The following is a 22,042-nucleotide window of genomic DNA, read 5'->3' as shown; positions in this document are numbered from 1 at the left end:
ACTTTGTGAGTTATATCTTATTAGAAAAACAGCCATCAATATTTCTAATGCAGAAAGATTGGAAATCTAAATACAAGCAACTGTATGAATTTTTGTTACTTTTTGTTAGATGCTATTGTCATTTTATGTTGTTTTTTGTGATTGTGTTTTTTTGTAATTGTAAAGTTTTTCAAATTGTTTTAATGCTGTATTTTTAAACTGTTGTAACCCACCCTGCAATGTTACGGGGAAGGCTGGGTAATAAATAATGGTGATACAGTGGTACCTCGGGTTACAGATGCTTCAGGTTACAGACGTTTCTGGTTACAGACCCCGCTAACCCAGAAATAGTACCTCGGGTTAAGAACTTTGCTTCAGGATGAGAACAGAAATCGTGCGGCAGCAGCGGGAGGCCCCATTAGCTAAAGTCGTACCTCAGGTTAAGAACAGTTTCACATTAAGAACGGACCTCCAGAACGAATTAAGTTCTTAACCCGAGGTACCACGGTAATAGCAATCATCACCATCATCTGTTCCCATTGTTTATATTTTGTCAGTATACTGTGTTTGTGCTCTTTTGCTTTGGATATAGGCAGATATACATTGTTCTTTCTTAATTGTCATTTGATTCCATAAAGTTATTTCATGTACAAATTTATGTTAGGTTTGCAACTATTTTAAAACCAAAGCTGCATTTGATTCCTTATTTCTGAATTCTTATGATTACTTTTTTTACACTGTATTTGTCTTCTGCTGGTGCTCCTGCCCCGCCTGCCAATGTGGTTAATGGAACGGAGGTTTTTAACCAGAGGTTGGAAGGCCATCTGTCAGGGATTCCTTAGCTGCGATACCTGCATTAAAGGTAAAGGTAAAGGTACCCCTGACCAACAGGTCCAGTCGTGACCGACTCTGGGGTTGCGTGCTCATCTCGCTCAAGAGGCAGGGAGCCGGCGCTTGTCCGAAGACAGCTTCCGGGTCACGTGGCCAGCGTGACTAAGCCGCAGCTGGCGAGCCTGCACCAGCGCAGCACACGGAAACGCCGTTTACCTTCCCGCTGGAGAGCACTTTGAGGTGCTTTCGAACTGCTAGGTGGGCAGGAGCTGGGACCGAGCAACGGGAGCTCACCCCATCGCGGGGATTCGAACCGCCAACCTTTCGATCAGCAAGTCCTAGGCTCTGTGGTTTAACCCACAGCGCCACCCGCATCCCGCGTCCCCCGCCACCTGCATTACAGGGAGTTGAACCAGATGACCCTTTAGGTCCAACTCTACAATTCTGACCCATCACCCATCACCAAAGGTGAAGTAAGATTCAACTGCTGATCAGATTCTGTAGGGGGAACGGGAGGTAACACCCAACACACACTCACATTGTATGGGAAGAGATTTAAGAAGCTGCCAAGGGAATATGCTTCGTCTCCTGGAGCTCCCAAGCCGAGCAGCCCCTCTTGCCAGTGACTTGCTTTCACCGCCATGGTTTGTAAGCTTTGAAGATATTGATAAAATAAATGGCTTCTTCCCATAATGCATGGCTAAACTATGGGACTTACTTTTTTATTCAATTCTTACTTAAGTGTGCTTTAAAACAACTTCTGCTGCAAATTCCAAAGCAGCTCCAGTTCATTCTCCATATTGCAGATAGGAAGGGTGGGAGAGAGTGGCCTATGACAGCCCTGCAGTGCGGTTCACACGGAATAGGAAAAAGAGGAACTTTTCATTTTGCTAGATTCAGGTAGGTAGCCATGTTGGTCTGACACAGTCTATCGTCTATCTAAATATATTATTTTTTATATATTTTCATTTTGCTGTTATCTTTTAGAGTATTGGAGGTGAGGTTAGACACACTGGTACTGGAGCCAACTACATAAAAATATTGAAATTCTCCACTGATTTTTTTCTTCTCCAGGGTAGCACTCACTTCTGTACCTGGGAGTACTGTACAGTAGATGGCTTTTCAATGTGAACCAGGGCACGGCCTACGCGGACAAGGAGATGGGTCTTCTCTGTCTGCTTCTTATCTTTGTGCCTCTTCCTCCCTTTCCATCTTCTCCATTCTATTCCCCCTCCCAGCCAGCTGTCAGTTTCCCCTCCGTTCCCAGTAAGCATTCCATGCCACAGAGTTGTAGATGATGCTTCTCACCCACTGATCTGTTTGCAATTTACAGACTGGAAGAAGCACCTCCAATCATGTGACAAGGCGGGGTGGCAAGACACAACCTGCAGGGTAGGGATGGGGAAGTTGTGGCCCTTCAGGTGTCAATACAGCTCCCATCATCCCTGGCCATTGGCAAATGCTGACTGGGGTGGATGAGAGCTTAGAGTCGTGGAACATCTGGAACATACATTGGCTATACCTGCTTGAGAAAGAGAGAAGTGTCATCACACTTATGTTCTTTTTATAGGTGTATTTATTTATTATTTAAAATATTTTAAACCTGCCCTTCACTGCAATGTGATACAAGGACAGGGTACAAGATGTAGAGGTACCAGAGTCGTTTTTCCAACAGTAAACCTATTTTTAAATCTCTATATCGAACTAACCCTCAGTCTAGGCCTTTAAGTTGCTGGTCTAGGCCTTAAAGCATTACTTAAGGGGTTGTCCAACTTGAGTTAGTGCATATCGGCACTTGCTGGAACTGAAAGTTCATAGCACAAATCAAGTGCAGATCCATCCTTTGGCAAACCGTGCCAAGAATGGAACCAAGAAGCTATTTATGGAATCCCTTCCTTTGACTTCTCTTCTCCTGTAACTCCTATCTCCTCCCTCTCCCTGAAACGGAAGCCTGGAAAAACTTGTGATTTATTTATCTTTTGAAGAATTCCTGACAACAAAAAACACAATCTTCCTGCATATGCTCATTTCCTTCCAACGTAAACATCATTTTGTTGTCGCTCACAAGAAGTTGAGCTATTGGCACAGCACTTGGGGAATCCACCAAAGGCGTCCATCGGTGTTTATGAGCTTTGGAGAAAATTCTATGTTTGCAGCTTGAAAGAGAGGAAACAGATGAATTTATGCGCTCAGCGTATCACAAACAGATTTTTATAGGTTATTAATTTGCTTGATTTTTGGATTAAGGTTCAGCAGAGTAAAGCCTGAAGAGGATCAGTGAGCAGCCAAATACCACTTGAATTAAGTTTAGTGATATCTCCTAAGAGTTCCTCTCTCCTCCCTAATTTAACAACTGCATGAGATAGAAAGAATGTGAAACTCTTGTGGTGTTACAGGGAGAGCCTTGGGAATTGCTGCATAGAGGGGGTATTATTAGTCATCATAAATTAATGTAGAAGACAGTTAATGGCTGCGAAAGGCATGAAGGCATTTGCTTTATCGAAGGTCCAGTACCATCACTTCCTGCTCCAGGATAGTCACGTGACTGCAGGTCTGAAAGGAAAAAGGAAAAGGAAATGAAGGCCACAGCAGTCAAGAGCAGGTGGGGTGGCTAAATTCAACACAATGTACAGGCTGAAAGTGATACTACAGTCATACCTCGGGTTGAATGTGCTTCGGGATAAGCGCGTTTGAGTTGCGCTCCGTGGCAACCCGGAAGTAACGGAGCGTGCTACTTCCGGGTTTCGCCGCTTGTGCATGCGCAGACGCTCAAAATGACGTCATGCGCATGCGCAGAAGCGGTGAAAAGCGATGCGTGCGCAGACGTGCCGTTGCTAGTTACGCTTGCTTCTAGATGCTTATGGGGCTCCGGAACGGATCCCGTTCGCATCTAGAGGTACCACTGTAATTGTACATGGTGCATGGCAGTCTTAGAGTATTCCAAGTACGTCAACGTCACCAGCAGATTTCCCCTTCAGTGAGAGGTTTAGGAACAATGTGCTCCCCACCCAGCTGATCTGGGTTGCCATCACACACCCAACTCCCAGCTGCCTCTGCCTCAGGGCTCCATCCCAGATTCCCTGAATAGGGACCAAGGGCTAGCCCTGGGACAGCAAAGCATTTCAGAAGCTCTAATTTGTTGCAAGAGTTTGTGCTGAGAATATCTTCTGCAGTCAAAAGCTCCAGCACCCACTGAAATTTCTTTTTCCTGGCTGCAACCCTAACATTTGAGTAAGCCCCCTTAAATTCAATAGGACTCACTCCTAAACAGGCATTAGGATCCCACTATAGATTCTGATATTTTTATGCTGGAGAAAAATCCACACCATCCTGCTTCCAGCACTACACAGAGAAAGAATCTCAAATAGTGGGGAGAGAAAGAGGAGGTATTCTCTGACCCTAGCAGGCATCAGAACAGAAATTGGATAAAGGCTTTCCTGTTAGCATGCCACTGCAGTACAGGGAGGATTTGGGGGAATCAGCAAGAACCAGGCCAATGCACTTTGGATATACTTACTGTAAAGAGTGGGGGGTCTTTGCTATGTGGATGGAACCCTTTTTGCCTACAGGAAGAGATCTCTTCCATGCCATGGTCTGTCAATTTAAAGAATCCAGTCCTAGAAAGATTGTAAATAAAATCACTTGTATGCCTCAAAACTGATAGCAGGTTTTAGGGGGACAAGTTTTGTGTAACATATTTATTTAAATCTCAATCATTAGCACTTCTGGGTTTCCTACATATTTTTGGTAAACTGCTTTGAAGGTTTTTTTGTTTTTTTAAAACAATCAAGTGATGTATAAATTTAATAAACTAAACTGAACTGAACTACACTAAAATAAGCAGCATACATAAAATATTTTAGGTATTTGTGGTCTCTTCCAGTGGATGGGATGTACCAGACTTATCTCCATTCTGATTTTAATTTTTGTACTACTGAGTTACTTTTTGTAAAAGAAGAAGTGACTAATACATGCATATAACAACAACGAAAACAACAACAACAAAAGTCATCAGAAAATCATGCAAAGAACATAGCATAAGAACAGCCCTACTAATTCTTAAAAACTGGGAGGCAAATCACATAGATACAGGAAAAGAGGAGAGAGATCTGCAGATGGAAATCCCAGAAGAAGTTTGGAAATTCTTATCTGATAGCTAAGAATTTTAGAGAAAATTGTGGTGAAATGGCTGTATAACGGCATTGGTTGTCACAGAGGAGTAAATGGCCAGGAGGGTTAGGCAATGGGAGGTGCTGGTTTGGCAAAGACAGTAAAGGAGATTTCATCTCTGTCTGGTGAAGAATGTTGGAAGGTGAGAAGATACTGAAGGATGGTATTGTCATAAATGAAGGAATTTAAGACAAGATGGATTGACAATCCACTATCACGTCTTTTGAATTATGTGGACAATCAAAGAATATCCAAGAACAGCCAAACCCTCGTACTGAACATATAAACATACTGATCTGCTGTGGTGAGGACGGCAGGGCCTGCTCCTTCTGCAAGGCCTTTGCCAGCTGGCCTAGGGGGCAGGGGCAGATTCACTGCAATGTACTCTCGGGGCAGTGCTGGGGGGGGGGGGTCTGCTATTGTTTTTCCTGCTCCATGTTAGTGTGTTTTAAAATGCTTTTAAGATAATTTTAATCCATGGGGCTTAAAATTCTGGTTGTTTTTTGGGATGGAGTGGGGTGGTTTTTAATGTTTAAATGGGGTTGGGGTTATTTTAATTTGTGTGTAATTGTAAATTGTTTCTCTTTTATTATATTCTATTGGTTTATTGTTTCAATTTGTAGTTTGTATAAGAAAACTTGATTTTAAGGGTTCAAGGCTGGCCTGGGAGTGGGCCCAAGCCAATAGGAATGGTTGGGCAGGTCCTACCAGGGTGGGATCCATTAGGAGACCAGATCTCGGTGATCACGGGCAGGAGAAGAAGCCCAAGAGCAGCATTCTCCCCATCTGTGATTCCCAGTAACTGGTGCTCAAAGACCTGGTGCCTCTTTTGATTGCTATGTTACTATGACTAGCAGTCAATGAGTCTTACTTAATTATTTAGAAAGAAATCCTAGAACTGCTTATTATTAACACAATCTCCAAGGTGGGGTGAGGAACGTATGTTTTGGAAGCACAAGGATGCAAATTCATCTGCTAAATGTACATAATCCCCTTAGTGGAACCTAGTTCCTCCTTGCATCCTTAATTCCCCCCCCTCCCCAAATTGTCCCAATTTTCCAAAATCTTTTAAACTCTGTTGAAGTGCAGCCTGGGTTATCTACATTTCTTATGGTTATTATCAGAGCTATTTTTCTAGAAAAAGAGGTGCCAGAACTCCCCATGAACTTCTCCCTTGTTCTCTTAGAACAGCAATGGCTCCCCCCTCCGAGTGGCCAGGGTTGAGTTCCTGTGAGCTCTGGCTGAAAAAAAGGCCTGGTTAATATTATTTTTAAATCCCCTCCTTCTACATTCCTCCTAGGCCTCATCTGCCCTCTCTTCTTGGCCTAAGCACCAAACCTCTGTTAGAATGCGGTGCAGAATGGAATGAACGTAGCACATTTATTTAGTCTGCAATAGAAATAAATTGAACACTTACTCCTGGTATTTTGGCGAACAAACAATTGCTATAGACTCCGGCAGCATCATCTGATAGGAGCAGTGCGTATGTAGATCTACACTGGAAAGGAAAGCTGTTTGGGTAGGGTGTGTCTAAATAAGGATGGAGGAAAAGAGGGAAAAATTAAAGTCAAGCACCAAGGAAGGCATGGCTCATTCTTGACAACCACCAAGCAAGTGGGAAAGGCTACTGCTTCCCTCAGGAAACATTAACAGGACCTTCATAGCTCTTTATTAGAGTGATCATATTCCCCACCCCCCACCCCCGCCCTAGCAGTTTAAGTCCAGACTAGGGGAAGCAGAGAATAAGCAGGTGCAGTGCTGACCCACTTCTGATCAAAAATATTTGGGTGCTCGATAAGTAAATTCAAATGCCGTCCTGCACAAAGACTAGGACACAGAGCTCAATCTGGAAAGAGGTTTTCCTATGTAAGCTCCACTGAAATGTACGAGAGCTGACGAAGAGCACAGGGTGGTAGCCCTGGGATCAGACATACTCAGCAGATGGGTGAGAGGGTGTGGTCAGGGCCAGCCAAAGACATTTTGCTGCCTGAGGCGGCAAATAATTGTCCCCACTACAAGCCAAGTGGTTTTGGAAGCGGAGGCAGAAAATCCCACAAGACCCCCCCCCCGAGCAATTCAACAGCAACAGCAGTTTGCTGCCCTTTCATGACACTTAAAATTAGCTGCCTGAGGCGTGATAAGCACCAAAGAAAATCCACTTGGTAATTCCACCCCCTCCCCACCATACACAGGCATGCAAGTAGTCACAATTCACTGAGAAGTTCTACTGCACAAGAGGAGCACACTAGGATTTTGCACCCCCCCAGCAGCAAGTTGCTTTGGGACCTTCCACAAATTTCTGAATTTGTCTTCTGCTCTACAGCAGGCAGCAGCCAATCGCTTTGCGGGGAAAGCACAAGAACCTGGCAAAGACTCAGACCGTAACAAGTACACCCACAAACAGGCTTTTGCACCTGGAAGGCCTTGAGCAAAGGCTTACATGGATCCATCCCAGAGTGATAAGGCTGTACTGATCCTGGATCAGGAAGAGTTCCTCCTCATTCTCAGTGTTGCAATAGTCTGGGCCCCCGTGCTGCTTGGGGATGATGACATGGGTTACTGTGAATTCGTTCTTCATCTGGAAGGGAAAAAAGAAGGGCAAGGGGCCAAGGAAGAGGAATCATCAGCAGCCAACAGTGCTTCCATTCAAACACCACACAGCCCCAGAGACATAAACATGAATGGAATGAATGAATGGAATGACCCAACACCACACTCCCAGCTTCAGAGACATTAGAGACCTGGACAGCTTGGATGTTTTAGTGAATTTCAGCTTTCCCTCCTCCTCCTCCAATTACTGCTCACTTTCTGGTGTGATTTTTCAATGCCCTCTTCCCAATCCCACCAGCCTCACCTGCACTGCAATGGGCAGAATTAGACGACCCTTGGGGTTCCTTCCAATTCCACAGTTCTATGAACTAGGCCAGGCACCCCCAAACTCGGCCCTCCAGATGTTTTGGGACTACAAATCCCATCATCCTTAGCTAAGAGGACCAGTGGTCAGGGATGATGGGAGTTGTAGTCTCAAAAACATCTGGAGGGCCGAGTTTGGGGGTGCCTGAACTAGGCTGCACCTCCCCTTCCCATAAAAATGCCAAGCTCCTCTTGCTGTGTAAGGATTCCCCCCCCAATTCCCTGCCTCCTCTATCACCCATATTTTTATTCCATTTCTCTTAGCAGGGGTTCTAGGTAGGAGGGAGCCCATGGCACAGTGCCCACAGGTAAGCCCCTTTCCTACCTCAGTGTCACCTGTCAATGTCCCAGTAGGGACTGAGGCAGTGGGAGGCAGACTACTCTGGAGGAGCGCCCATTCAAATTCCCCACAGTGCCTCCAAGCATTCCCGTAACACAAGCAACCCATGATAAATGTCATTAAACAATGTAATCATAGAATCATGGAATTGGAAGTGACTACAAGGGCCATCTGATCCAAACTCCTTGCAATGCAGGGATCCCGGCAAAAAAATCACTGACAGATGGACACCCAACCTCTGTTTAAAAACCTCCAATGAAACAGAGTAGATAAATTAAAGAGATAAAATAAAATTTAGAAATATCCAGTATAAAAAGACAGCGACATGTCATACCATAACCAGAGAACATTGAAACATTTTTAGATAGATTAAAAGGTCTGTTTTGCTGCTGGCTCTTGATTTTACATCCCTCCGCTGCCTTGTTGTTGTTTAATTTTACTGAATTACTTTTAAAAAAACCACCTGTGTCCCACTTTAAGAATCCGAAGGGCAAAAGCTGCCTAGATGAACAAATCTCCCACCTAGAGAAGTTTAAGGGAGGCTGGAGGCAAAGAAAAATGGGTAAAATTGGCTTTCTGGCTACAGTGTAAAAATAGAAAAGCCAAGCTGAAAAAAAACCCCAAGTCTTGGATGTTGCAAATATATTTAAGAACTTTGAAAACTGAAAGAAGTGGTCCTAATGTATTACAAAGGTTGCAGCATATCATTTTTTTTTAAAAAAATAATGATTCATTTATCCTTTTACCAAAACACATTGAAGCCACCATAACCTTTGAAGGTGTGAAACTATAAGATGTACTATCCAATATCCAGAGCAGCATCAGCCTAGGGTGGTATTATAGGCTCCTGCACTGCTGAAATATTTTGACATCACGACCATCTGTCTGTCCACGGCCTCGGGGCTCCGTCTATTACCTCTTAGCCCTGCTGCTCACTCAGTCTTGCTGCTTCTCCACCACTCCTGCTGACAACACACACCCTCTCTTGTCCCTAACTCTTATACAAGGGCTCCTCCAAAAGACGCCCCTCAACAAAGCTGACTTTTTGCAACTTGTATCTCCTCAGGGTGAGTTTTTGCAAGAAAGAGTGTTCATGAACGTTCCATGACTTCACATCAGTGCAACCAGTTTTACATATGTGCAACAGCTTTGATATATGCACCCATGTTCTTTAAGTGATGTGAAGCAAGTTAATATTAATAAACACAAATATTTCCAAGTATTCAAATCAGCAACTTGAGAGTCTTGAAACAGGGGACTACCAAATATTGACATAATTATCCCAGAAGTCACCTTACCAGTTTCCCACAAAGGATTCCACATGTCTCTACACCCTTTGCAGTGTTTGCATCCGCCAACTGGAGGAATTTATGACAGAGTTCTCTGGGGACAGTCACATGGCGAAGTCCTTCTATAGTAGTATCTGTAGAGAGGAGAGAAGATTTTGATGTGCAATCAAATATCAGGTTTTAGCCTAAGCTTTTACCCTGAACTGCTAGTTCACTATGATTGTGTGTGGGAGGGAGGAAGGAAGGGAAGCATTCAAACATATGAGTCAATGCCTGCAATCTGAACTGAATGGTCCAGACTCAGATTTACCACATGATCTGTTGTTTGGAAGAACAGGCCACAGGAAGATTGTTTTGAGACCAGCACTTTTAAAAAGGGCCAGTGGTTATTTCAACCAGAATTAAGAGGTAGCCCAAAGTTGTTGCTGGTAAGCGGATGCACACCTGGAAATAAAAAGCCCAGGTGCGCTGCATAAGGTCCAAAAGCCCTTTCCAATACAGTGGTACCTCGGGTTACATACGCTTCAGGTTACAGACTCTGCTAACCCAGAAATAGTACCTCGGGTTAAGAACTTTGCTTCAGGTTGAGAACAGAAATCGTGCTCCGGCGGCGCGGCAGCAGCGGGAGGCCCCATTAGCTAAAGTGGTGCATCAGGTTAAGAACAGTTTCAGGTTAAGAACAGACCTCCAGAACGAATTAAGTACTTAACCCAAGGTACCACTGTATGTGTGTCACCCCTTACATTCCACAGGGAGGGACCTACTAACAGAACTCATGAGCGTCGCTCCACTGCAAAAATGTCTCAATGCTGCAGGATTCTCTGTACAGCGGTACCTCTGGATGCAAACAGGATCCATTCCACCGCATCCTGAAGTAAACGTAAGACGCGTCTGCGCATGTCGCATTTCGCCACTTCCGCGCATGTGCGTGACGTAATTTTGAGCATCTGCGCATGCGGCGAAACCCGGAAGTAACACACTCCGTTACTTCCGGGTCGCCGCAGAGCACAACCCGAAAATACTCAACCCAAGGTATGACTGTATTTCAATACTGCCTTCTGAAAGAACTGATATTTTCAGTGAGCAGATGGAGGAAAATTGGGGGGGGGGGAGGATGAAAGGTGGGCGAATTTTCAAAGATTAAGTTAGAACCCAGGTTTCTCCAATCAACCACTGAAGCCCACAAACTTGTTGGGTCCTTGGAGAACGGCTGTCTTGTCACATCCTGCCCCTGCAACTGGCCACTCAGGCATGCTGGGTTCCATCCAACAGTGGGATGAGGCCTGACAGCGGCCGTTGTGCCCCCTCAAAGGCCCGATGGGGCCTAGTCACAGCTGTGGGAGAGCCCAACAGAGCCCATCTGGCTGTGGAATAGAGGGGACAGCTCCCTCAGTGAAAATGGGGGGGGGGCTTGGCCCCTGCGGCCCCACGTACATGCACGCCTATGGCCACTCAAGAGCATGAGGGCAGGGCAGGAAATAAAACGGGCTTGTGAGGCGGCTCAGCTTCAGATGGCAAAACAGTAGCAGAGGGATCTGCCTCTTCTGCAGAGAACATACTAGATCCTAGAATCAGAATTGTAGAGTTGGAAGGAACCCAAAGGGTCATCTTGTCAACACTCTACAATACAGAGATCTGGATCTGCACAAGCAGGGTTCTAAGTGTTACAAAAGTAGAGTTATTTAGTTTTAGAATACTCTCATGTTGTAGGTGAGGGGTTTGTTCATGTTTTGATGTGGAAGGGAAGGAGATCTGTCACCCAGTAGCCAAACAAGGTGGGTCAAGGCATACTAACTGTTTTCTGGGGTCCCCAAAGCTCCAGGTTTCAGAGACCTGTCCACAGTGGGGGGTTTTGGCAGCACTCCTCCTCCACTGGGGCTCAAGGGCTTGAGCACGCCAGGTACCAAGGGGCCATCCGAGGTGTTGGGCGTTGGCTTCCCAAACTGCTGCTCAATTTTCAGGCGCTCCTTCTCCAGCTCCTGGCGCCGGATCATTTCCTCGAATGCATTGAACTGCTCCTGCTCGGCTTGCTGCTGCTTCATCCTGGCCACCCTCTGCCTCTCCTCTTCCAGCTGCTGCTGCAGAGCCAGGCTGCGGGCAAACTCTTCCTCCTGCTTCTTCTGCATCAGGAGCATCAGACAAGGGACCAGGTGAGAAAAGGTGCAACACAGGCAGCCCATGGGTCTCACAGGCAAAAGCAGATTTAAAAAGAAATCCAGCTGCTGCATTCTGGACCAGCTGAAGTTTATGGACAATTCTTCAATGGCCACCCCATGGAAAGAACATCGCTATAATCCAGATGTAATTAAGGCATGTGTCACCAGGGCTAAACCAGTATTTTCTGGGCACAGGCACATTTGGTGTACCAACCTAAACTGGGCAAAGGCATTCCTCGCTGTGGCCATCACTTGAGCATCCACGCTCAAGGCTGGATTCAGGAGAACGCTCAGACTATAATCTGAGATTTAATGGGGAGTGTTACTCCCATTCGCAACAGGCTAAACTCCTATAGGCAAGACTATCTCATTTATGTTAACTTCAAATTTGTTCTCCCCCATCCAGTCCATTATTGGCCCCAAGACACCAGAGCAGAATCTCCATAGCCACTCTGGATGAAAATGGAAGAGTTAGAGATTTTTTTTCTGAATACCAGTTGCTGGAATAGGGAAAGAGACCAAGGGTAGCTGGGGTACAGTGCTGGGATAGCATGTCAGCTTCATTGTTTGACCAGGACCAAACACAAACAGACCCCAAGCTGTGGTCTTCAGAGGCACAATTTGGAGCTCACGCATTTCTCCTCCTGTTACTCACTTTTTGTACTTTGTACTCTGCATATTCTTTGTTGTATCTTTCTAAAAGCTCCTTTTTCAGCTCTTCAGCTCTAGGAAATGCAACTTCTTTTAGTTTCTGGGTGGAGAGAAAGGAAGCATGAAAATCAAGTTCTTTAGAGCTCAAACAGAAGCTGCGATCAGTAGCAGTGAGACAATAAGAACCATTATTAGAGGGGCCTGGAACAGTGGGCCAGGATGTTTGCCGAGGTAAGCACCATTGAAATAAATTGGAGCTGTGCAACAGCACAGCAGGGAGAGGGAGTCAGGACAGAAACTTACAAGGAAGGGTGACACACTTCTTAGCGTGCGCTCTCTCTCTTGGGCGCCTGCATTTTGCAACATAATTCATTGCAAAATAGTTTCTATATATGCTTGTGACAGACTAACAGCTTCTTCCTCATTGCCAGTATCTGGGAGCTACAGCAGCTTTGCTCTAGAGGAAAATCTTAAAACAAAGTTTCCCCATTACGGCCTGTGTGGCCACTTACTTTTACTGTGTCTCTCTTCTCAGGAATGATAGCAGTTTTGTAATCACGATGCTTCGGAAGTTTCTCTATGAAGAGCCTTGGAATAGAGAGGATAAAGAAAGTGAAAACAGGCAGCTGAGACGTAGGAAGGAGAACCATGACCACACTTGGGTTGTTACAGCATTTCCAGGTCCAATACAATAATCCTGTGTGGCTAAGATCAGGCCTACGTACCCTGATCACGTGGGGACTCTGGGATCAGAATTTCAGTTTACATTTTTTACAGCAAAATTCCAGGACACAATCCTGCTCTCCACCACAAACTAAAGACATCCCTTTTCTAGCATAGGAACTCCACAGGAAACTGCATCTCAAACAGACTCAGAATATCACACCTAGAGCTTTGGGTCACAGGATTGTAATCTCTGTGGAAAATTGCATCTGTGTTGCTCATATAGCTCTACTTAAATGGCAAACTTGCTCCCCAAGAGAAATTTGACTCTCCGCATACAAAACAGTCCCTGGGCAAAAGCTGAGCTTTCTGCCACTTCCTTCTTCTAATGGAAATGGTCACCACAGTCAGGTACTGGAGCAGACTATAATTTGCTAATCTGGATATTCTGTTCCTCCACACAAGCAAAGACCATGGGAATTATTAGTTCAAAGGAAAAACTGGCCTGCCAAGTAGCATCAAAGCAAAGCTCAAGCCTACTTCAGGCACAAGTTTGCATAAATGGAAATGGTTCAGCCTCCGTTTTTCAGCTGCAATCTTAAGGGTCCTATTTTAGCAACTTAAATGTACTTTCATTCAGATGCTGATTTAGGCCAGGACTGGCCAACCAGGAGTTCAGTCTCCAAACAACTTTATCCAACCCCTCCAAATCCTAAAGAAAACACAGTAAACAAACATGTTTCTAGGTCGACCTCAGTTTTATTGTCTTGCCACTGCATTTGCCTTCTGGAAAGGCAGGGTGATCTCACCACTCTGCCCCTGGAGAGGACCCTTTGGGAAGCACATTTGCTTCTCAGTCCCTCCCCATTACAACCTCCCATCATCTGAGCAAATTTGCTCTGCACCTTTGAAGCGCTTCGCAATGGCTGTGCCAACTTCATTCAAAAGTCTGAGCATCCCTGGTGGGATCAGGTTGAGCAACCCTCCAAAAATGGATAATTTAGGCTAAGCTATGCTTAGTCCTCCAAGACGCGTTCCCTCACAGTAAGGACGGTCCTGCACAAGGCCTGACAAAACAGAAACACCATTTATACTGTAATCCACACAGAGTTTCCTCACTGCTCCCGCATTTGTTACTGCAATGGCAGAATCACATTCGGAGGATTTGTTTAGTTAAAGGAGGCTTAGGTGGCTGCCAAGAGGGAGCAGAGCTGGAAGGGATCCACCAAGTTTTACACTTAGCAGGTCCCTTGGCCAGTTTCTCTTCCCAGAAATGCCCATAAAAGAGGAAGCATGGAAGGTTAAGCAAGGCTGAAGGTGATGCTAATCAGGAAAAAATGTACTGAATGTAATGGGGCTGGAGCAGGAAAATTGTGCATAGAAGATGCCTGGGTAATGGTAGCAGCAACAGCCATTGGAAAGGAGAGAAGGCTGACCATACGAGACCCCCACTTCCATTTTTGGAACTACCAAGAATTTAACATTTGCTTAGAGAAGTTTTGAAACGAACTTTGAAGCGGATTTTCAGCATGTTAAAGGATTTCAACAGCACTTGAAACCCTAAAGCTGCAACCCTATGAACACTTACTCAGAAGTAAGCCCTAACGAACTTGGTGGGACTTACTTCTGAGTAAACACACAGAGGTCACAAACCAGCCCACAGCACTAAAGGGGGGGGCGGAGGAGCTCAATGCAATACACTGGACTCTGAAGGAAGGCAGCCAATCACATCCAAGACAGGAAAGAAAAGAAAAGGCATTTTGCTTGGGAACTGAATGAATGTAAAGGTTGTGAAAGCGAGTAACTGCATGGGAGGTTCCTGCAATATGCATGACATCACCGCCTATGAAGAGTGCCAATATCCCTTCTTGGCTACAAGGAAGGCTGCTCTTGTGGAATCCAAATCCTGAGGGAGGATTTTGAGGTACTGCTAAAAAACTGGTTGAACAGTAAAGCGACTTTCAATGTTACTGGAAAAACCCCAACAGCACAGCTCGCTAGAAATTTGATATTGTCTCCTAGCAGTAGGAAGATTCCCACTCCCCCACCCTGCCCCCAGCTTTGACTCCCAGATCTCTCCAAGAAAACTTAAAAGGTAAAAGGTAAAGGTACCCCTGACTGTTAGGTCCAGTCGCGGACGACTCTGGGGTTGCGACGGTCATCTCGCTTAACTGGCCAAGGGAGCCGGCGTACAGTTTCCGGGTCATGTGGCCAACATGACTAAGCTGCTTCTGGTGAACCAAAGCAGCGCACAGAAATGCCATTTACCTTCCCACTGGAGCAGTAGCTATTTATCTACTTGTATTTTGACGTTCTTTCAAACTGCGAGGTGGGCAAGAGCTGGGACTGAACAACGGGAGCTCACCCCGTCGTGGGGATTTGAACCGCCGACCTTCCGATCGGCAAGTCCTAGGCTCAGTGGTTTAGATCACAGCGCCACCCACGTCCCTCAAAGCCCCTCAAACTTAGAAGATTGTTAAGACTGATATATGTGGCATCTTAACAATAAAAAAAACACAACAGGCCTTTGATTGGGTAACCTTAAACTGCAACTCTGAGCCAGCTATCAGTTTTTCATTCAAACACTGAAGGGAAAATGTGAACCTCATGACTCAATAATCAGTGAATGCCAACAAGTGAAAATGAAGGTCCTCTTTCCCAGGGGAGGAATGGAAGAGGATTCTCTTGGCCTAGTAAGAAATAAGCTGAAGTGAATGAGGAACTGAAGCTGCATGTCGATATATGCGGCCAGGCAGACTGCTGTTTTAAGGCCAGTTACAGAAAGCTAACTTCATTGGCTAACGGTCTGTTTCTGAGCACAATTCAAAGTGTTGGTTATGGCCTATAAGGCCCTATATGGCTTGTGCCCAGGCTATCTGAAATATTGCATCTCCCTAAAATTCTTGGGTGAGCACCTTCTCTCGGTCCCATCAACTTAAGGAGGATGGTTGGTGGTGACCAAAGAGACAGCATTTCCTGTGGCTGCTTCCAATTTGTGGAATTCCCTCCCAGGAGAGATTAGATTGGTTCCCTCTTTGCTATCCTTCCACCAGCAGGCTAAGACCTTCCTGTTCAGACAAGCCTTTAAAAACTTAAGGTGCAGACGATTATAGTTAGGGCAAATTGCACTTTAATTGCCGGTTCTAAATGTGCTCTGATGGTGGTGGTGGTGATGATAGTTTTTTATTTATATGCCCCTAGCCATTCAGGACAGCTCCCAACAAATTAAAACACAATACGACATCAAACCTTAAAAACTTCCCTGAGCAAGGCTGCCTTCAGATGTCTTCTAAAAGTCAGGTGGTTGTTTATTTCCTTGACATCTGACAGGAGGGTGTTTCACAGGGCGGGAGCAACTACTGAGAAGGCCCTCTGCCTGGTTCCCTGTAATCTCAGTTCTCTCAGTGAGAGTATTTTAATTACTGTTTTCAACTTGTTTGTTTCTATAACCTTGGTATTTTATAATGTTGTTTTCAAATGTTGCAAGCTGCCTTGAATCCCAGTTTGGGAGAAAGGAGGGATATAAATTAATAAATTAAATACACAAACCTGGCAGATCCTTTTGCACTCAACAATCCAGGCAAGTTACAGTTTTTGTTAGTTTGGCAGTCAGTGCTACAGCCCAGAGACCTCCCTTGAGCCTGCTTGCTGATAATTACAAAAACTACTTTTCTGGGTTAAAAGAAACACATTTGACTTTTCATCCTCATATAATGGAATCAATAAGGTCCCTCTGCCCACCCCCAGAAGTAATTTTTACAGCATTCACATAGCCCCCAACTCCCCCCCCCCGGCAGCTGTTGTATTAATGACTATTGGGAGTGATGAGCAAAACATGGTGCTTTTCATGCCCAAGACATTGCACCAGTGACACACTCATTTATCTTCCCCATCCCCACTGCGCTTGTACCACATTTTATTTAGTTTATAAAAATATTTCTATATTGCTATGTCATAAAAAAAACTGCATTAAAGTGGTATACAGCAATAAAATATAACAGGCATGTCCAAAAAAGGTAGATCGCAATCTACCAGTAGATCAGGGTGTACCTGTTAGATATCTCACCCCTAAGTGATCTCCTTACAAAGAAGCAAAAAAAGCAAAAAACAAACTTTGGCTTACTAAAAGAAGCTCAACAACTTTGCCTTTCCTAAAAAAGCTCCACAACTCTGGCTTCCTAAAAAAAGTTCAACAACTTTGGGCAGATCACTGCCAGTTTTTTAATACTGTGAGTAGATCACAGTCTATTGGGAGTTGGACATCCCTAAAGTATAAAATTGTACGATAAAACTATATTAAAGAGTTAAAAACAGACAGCAATTAGTGATTGTGGAAGGCTGTATTCTTAATTGCCTGCATAGGCCAGGCAGAACAGCAAGGTTTTCAGCAGGCACTTAAAAGGTGGCACAGAAGGTGCCTGCTTAATCTCTACTGGCAGAGTGTTCCACAGGACTGTGCTGATGATACTAAAGGCATGGTTTCTTGCTGTTGCCAAATGAGCACCACCAACTTGGGGAATGACCAGTGACGCTTCTGCACATGATCTCAGTAATATAAGGGTTGGGCTGGGATATAAGAGTTCAGGCGATCCCTGAGGTACCCAGGACCTAAATTGTCCAGGGTTTTGTAAGTGAATACAATGACCTTGAACTGGCTCAGCAGCAGATGGGCAACCAGAGCAGAATGTTTAACAAAGGTGTCCCATGTTTTTGGTCCACTGCCCCCACCAGCAGTCTGGCCACTGCATTCTGCACCAGCTGGAGCTTTCAAACCAGATCCAAGGACAGCTCCAGTAGAGTGGATTACAGTGATCTAGTCTTGAGGTTACAAATGTATGGACTACATTGGTCAGGCAATTCTTGTCCAGGAATGGTTGCAGCTGGAGAACCAGACAAAGCTGGTAAAGGGGACTTGGGCCTACCCAGAGTAGACCACTGAAATAAATGAACCTAAGTTAGTCATGTATTTCATTTTCAATTGGTCTACTCCAAGTAGGACTAACATTTGATACAACCCATAGGCCAGCCTGTTGATCCAGCTAGCTCAGTACTGTCAACACTGACTGGTGGCATCTATCCAGGCTTTCAGACAGGCAACATTCCCACCACTACCTCTGGGTATAGGGTGGTATATAAATTCAATTATTATTATTAATAACAACAATAATAATAATAATAATAATAATAATAATAATAATAATAATAATAACAATACCTGGAGAAACCAGGAGTTGAACCTAGGACCTTCTGCATGTAAAGCAGATGCTCTACCTATGAGCTACAGCCCTTCTACTGAATGCACATCCATTACATGCTGGCTGTACACTTGCCTCGTCTTTGAATCAAGATTTACAGAACTATCCACAAAGATTAAAATGCAGTCGAGGGTTGATTTGACAGGTTGCTTAGATAAACCCTTAGGCTCAGGTTTGGGATAGGACAAAGTCATCTTCTTCTTGCTGATTAAAAACTTAGGTCACGGAAGAAGCCAGTACCGGCACACCTGAGTCACAATAAGTAACTGAGCAAGAATCTCGTATAAGCTCCATCTGGCCCAGCTGGTTTACAATACAATGGTACTTCTGTTATTACTGAGCAATGCAAATTTCTTACGTGATGTACTTGTTGTACAATATAAAGGCACGTTCAATGTTGCCTTCTTCAGAATAGATAGTTGCCATCCGGATGATCTCAACTCCAGAACGATAGTACCTCCGAGGTGGGACATCTTCATTCACCTCCACACTACTGCCCATTTGGATAAGACCCCTGACCCGGTCCTCTGGGGGCAGGCTGACATCTACGTGGTCAGGCATAGGGGGTCAGTCTGTAGAGAGAATTGATATGACCGGCACTGAAATCATTTGTATCCAGATAAACCCTTTAACTGAAATCTCTGGAAGATACACGGGGACATGGACTCTCATATAAACTTAAGCTCTAATATTTGTGTAACTGAAGAATGCTGGTGAAAACACATCTTATAACTACAATCCAATAAACCTTAAGGTCACAGTGTCTCAGGTATTAATTATAAAAAGCATATCAACAAGCATTTCCACTACCAGTTGTGTCTTCAGAAGCAGGAACTGGATACTACAAGTTGTTTAAGAGACCAAATTATAAGGAATTGCTAAATTAACTTTAGTAGGAAACCTCCCTTTCGCTACTAGAAATCCCCCTCTCATCATATTGCTGCTGCTCAGGAAATGGCTTTTATACGGGCTAAATGATATTTTAATATATTGGGTATTTTTTGTACTTTTAATGTTTTATTATAATAATGTACTTTTTGTTCACTGCCTTGGATAGAAAGGCAGCCTTTAAATATAGTTCCACCTGGTACTGTAGTCAGCTTGATGATGATGCTACCCTTCATCAGATGTTTTTAATGCTAGAATAGGAGTTGTGACTTCCAAACAGCCTCCCTTTTTCAGCTGCTGATAATAAGCAACCTTCCCAAATAGCTTTGCCTCAGATAATGTGTGCTTTTTATACTAAACTGTGACACTCAACTTGTGCTGTACCTCTCATTCACTAGATGAGCATGCTATACACACAACTCTTGGTGCCTCTGCTATAGCGATTACATAATCGTCTTTCTGAAGTCTTTTTGCACTGAAGTCCAGACTGACCCTCCAGCTGAAAGCAGCCAGATCAGCCTTTCCCAACTTGGGATATTTTGGACTACAAGTCCCATCAGTCCCAACCAGCAAAGCTATGCTTCCATCAGGCCCAGAATCATACAGTAGCACAGGCTTAAGCGGAGTTATATGCCAAACATCCGGTTGAATACAGGGGGTATTTAAATTGGTGGTGGGGATTAGAAAGATACCTGGATATGGCATTCAAGCCCTACCACTTACAGAAAGGTAGCCGTGTTGGTCTGCCATAGTCAAAACACAAAAAAAAAAAAATTTCCTTCCAGTAGCACCTTAAAGACCAACTAAGTTAGTTCTTGGTATGAGCTTTCGTGTGCATGCACACTTCTTCAGATACTTCAGATACTTCAGATTCTTCAGATGGTATCTGAAGAAGTGTGCATGCACACGAAAACTCATACCAAGAACTAACTTAGTAAGCCCTACCACTGCTAGCAAGGCAACAGGCAAGCCTTGGGCAACTACTCGCTGCCCGTTGTTCCCATGCCAGGAAATCACACATGGATCTCCTACCACAATCTAGAACATGATGTTGGGCTACAGTTAAGTTAACCTATCGCATTCGCTGCAACAGGAGATAGTGATGGCCACCAACTTGGATGGATTTAAAACAGAATCGGACAAATTCATGCAGAAGGTAGTGACCAATGACTACTAGCCATGATGGAGGCTATGCTCTTCCCCCACATGCCAGTTGTTGGAAACTGAAGGAGGAAAGAGGTCCTGTTGCGCCGATGTCCTGCTTGCATGTTCCTGGCAGGCATCTAGTTGGGCACTTTGAAAACAGGATACAGGACTAGATGGGCCATTAGCCTGATCCAGCAGGCTGCTCCGTGGTGAGCTTGTGAGAGAGTGACTGGCCAAGGAGCTTCAAAGCCAAGTGCGGATTTGAACCTGGCCTGGTCCAGATTTCTCATCACTACACCACTCTGGCTCTCTCACTGCTGGGATCTTATAAGATCCTTATAGAGAGAGCAGACAACGCATGATTATTGTCATATCTGCAGAGCTGCTCAAACAGTGAGCAGAGGGTGTGTTGATGTGGCTCCTTGGAGTGACAGTGCTGCAATCAGGACAACAGCTTGGAGCAAGGCTAGTCAACATGATACCCTCCAGGTGCTGTTGGATTCCCAACTCCCTGCAGCCTGCATGGCCAAAGATCAGGGGTGATGGTCCAGCAGCGGTGCCCTGTGTGGTGCCAAAATTCTGCACACACACACACCCCTCTCACCTTTCATTCTACATCACTGTTGTGGCATCTGCTGCAGATGCCCTCGAGGCTCCACGCCCAGTGCTATTGAGCTCCTCTAAATCCACCTCTGGGTCCAGCAACGTCTGATGGGCACTGAAGGACCGTGAGAAAAAGGTGCTGGACTAGGCGGTTCCTTGGTCTGCAAGGCTCGCTTTTTCCTCTTACTGCTCTCGTCACCCTAACCATCGGCTGCAGCCGCTGGGTGGGTGTCCACTCCTGGAGGGTTTTATTATGCATTTTGCGTTTTGATGTTGTGAACTGCCTTGGGATCTCCGAGTGAATGGCGGTACACAAATTTCACAGCTGTCAACGTTTCCCTTTTCTTGCGAGGAACCCTATTCGGAATAAGGGAATTTCCCTTGAAAAAGGGAAAACGTTGACAGCTATGACAAATTTAGTGGGCAAATAAGCAGCAACAACAGTCCTCCCTCCCTCCCTCCCTCCCCGGCCGCTGAGCCCGGAGCCTTGGTAAGCCGGTCCGAGAGGCGGGCTGCTGCGCCGATGCCTCCCGCCCGCCGGACGGCGAGGGAAGCGGCCAAGAGCTCTGCAGTTGGGGGCGGGGGGGCGGCAGGCTCGAAGGGCGGCAGCAAAGCAGGAGCCGCGGCTCGCGGAGCTCCTAGGCCGCCTTCGAGGCCCCGGACTCACCTGGGCTTGCGGGCGCGGGCCGCCTGTCCTGGCTGGGCTGCACAGACCTGCGAGCGACGGACGGAGGCAGATACGGAACATGAGCCACTTCCGGGAGGCCACTTCCGGCTTCTCTAGCCCGGCCCTCCTGCCACAGAGATATTTCAATAGAGATATATTGAGGCGAAGGGTCGCTGCTGAGTGTCGATAGGCGGCTTCCGGGTTCTCGTTGGAGAAACCCGCTTTCGAACTCTTCCCCTTCCCCACGTGCACACAAGCCCGGGCGGAGGTGAAAGTGGCTCATAGAAAGAGGGTGGTTTTGTCGCTCGGGGGATTGTAAGTTTTTAAGGGTCGCTGCGGTTGGCGGCAGATCCCCTCTTGCAGAGACTGGAGACGTCCTGCTCCCTGGCTGGAAAGCTTCATTCGAAAGCAGCAGTTGGGCAACACTTTTATTAGGACAAGGGGGTCCAGTTGCACATCGCCTCCCCACCCCCAAACACACACGTATATGC

The 22,042-nt window shown here is 45.5% G+C and overlaps 1 protein-coding gene across 3 annotated transcripts; it reads right to left on the bottom strand.

Annotated features, from left to right (window-relative positions):
- Positions 1-3,007: 3,007 nt before the first annotated feature.
- Positions 3,008-21,674, bottom strand: STAMBP (STAM binding protein). 3 transcript variants are annotated; one of them, XM_053401456.1, is made up of 10 exons: positions 21,552-21,674; positions 18,606-18,819; positions 12,842-12,917; positions 12,334-12,429; positions 11,318-11,642; positions 9,532-9,656; positions 7,421-7,558; positions 6,398-6,510; positions 4,328-4,427; positions 3,008-3,363 (listed from the first exon to the last, which is right to left on the bottom strand). In XM_053401456.1, the coding sequence occupies exons 2-10, from the start codon at positions 18,806-18,808 to the stop codon at positions 3,307-3,309; spliced, it is 1,233 nt and encodes a 410-aa protein (XP_053257431.1). In that variant the 5' UTR covers positions 18,809-18,819; positions 21,552-21,674; the 3' UTR covers positions 3,008-3,306. The 3 variants fall into 3 exon arrangements, 2 of the variants coding, with proteins under 2 accessions (XP_053257431.1, XP_053257433.1); XM_053401458.1 differs by lacking the exon at positions 21,552-21,674 and adding an exon at positions 20,972-21,048; XR_008331962.1 differs by lacking the exon at positions 3,008-3,363 and having other exon boundaries at positions 7,395-7,558.
- Between the last annotated feature and the right edge of the window lie 368 nt (positions 21,675-22,042).

The sequence above is a fragment of the Podarcis raffonei genome, chromosome 8 (genome assembly GCF_027172205.1).
Source record: "Podarcis raffonei isolate rPodRaf1 chromosome 8, rPodRaf1.pri, whole genome shotgun sequence".
NCBI lineage: Eukaryota > Metazoa > Chordata > Lepidosauria > Squamata > Lacertidae > Podarcis > Podarcis raffonei.
This window is presented reverse-complemented; position numbering and strand designations above follow the sequence as displayed.

What these genes read in the sequence shown, in the direction of transcription:
- STAMBP (XM_053401456.1), bottom strand. Translation starts at nt 18,808, where the DNA reads ATGCCTGACCACGTAGATGTCAGCCTGCCCCCAGAGGACCGGGTCAGG. An exon ending in TTGTACAACAAGTACATCAC is followed by an intron (nt 12,918 to 18,605) that starts GTAAGAAATTTG and finishes CTCTATTCCAAG; the next exon opens with GCTCTTCATAGAGAAACTTC. An exon ending in AGAAGAGAGACACAGTAAAA is followed by an intron (nt 12,430 to 12,841) that starts GTAAGTGGCCAC and finishes CTCTCCACCCAG; the next exon opens with AAACTAAAAGAAGTTGCATT.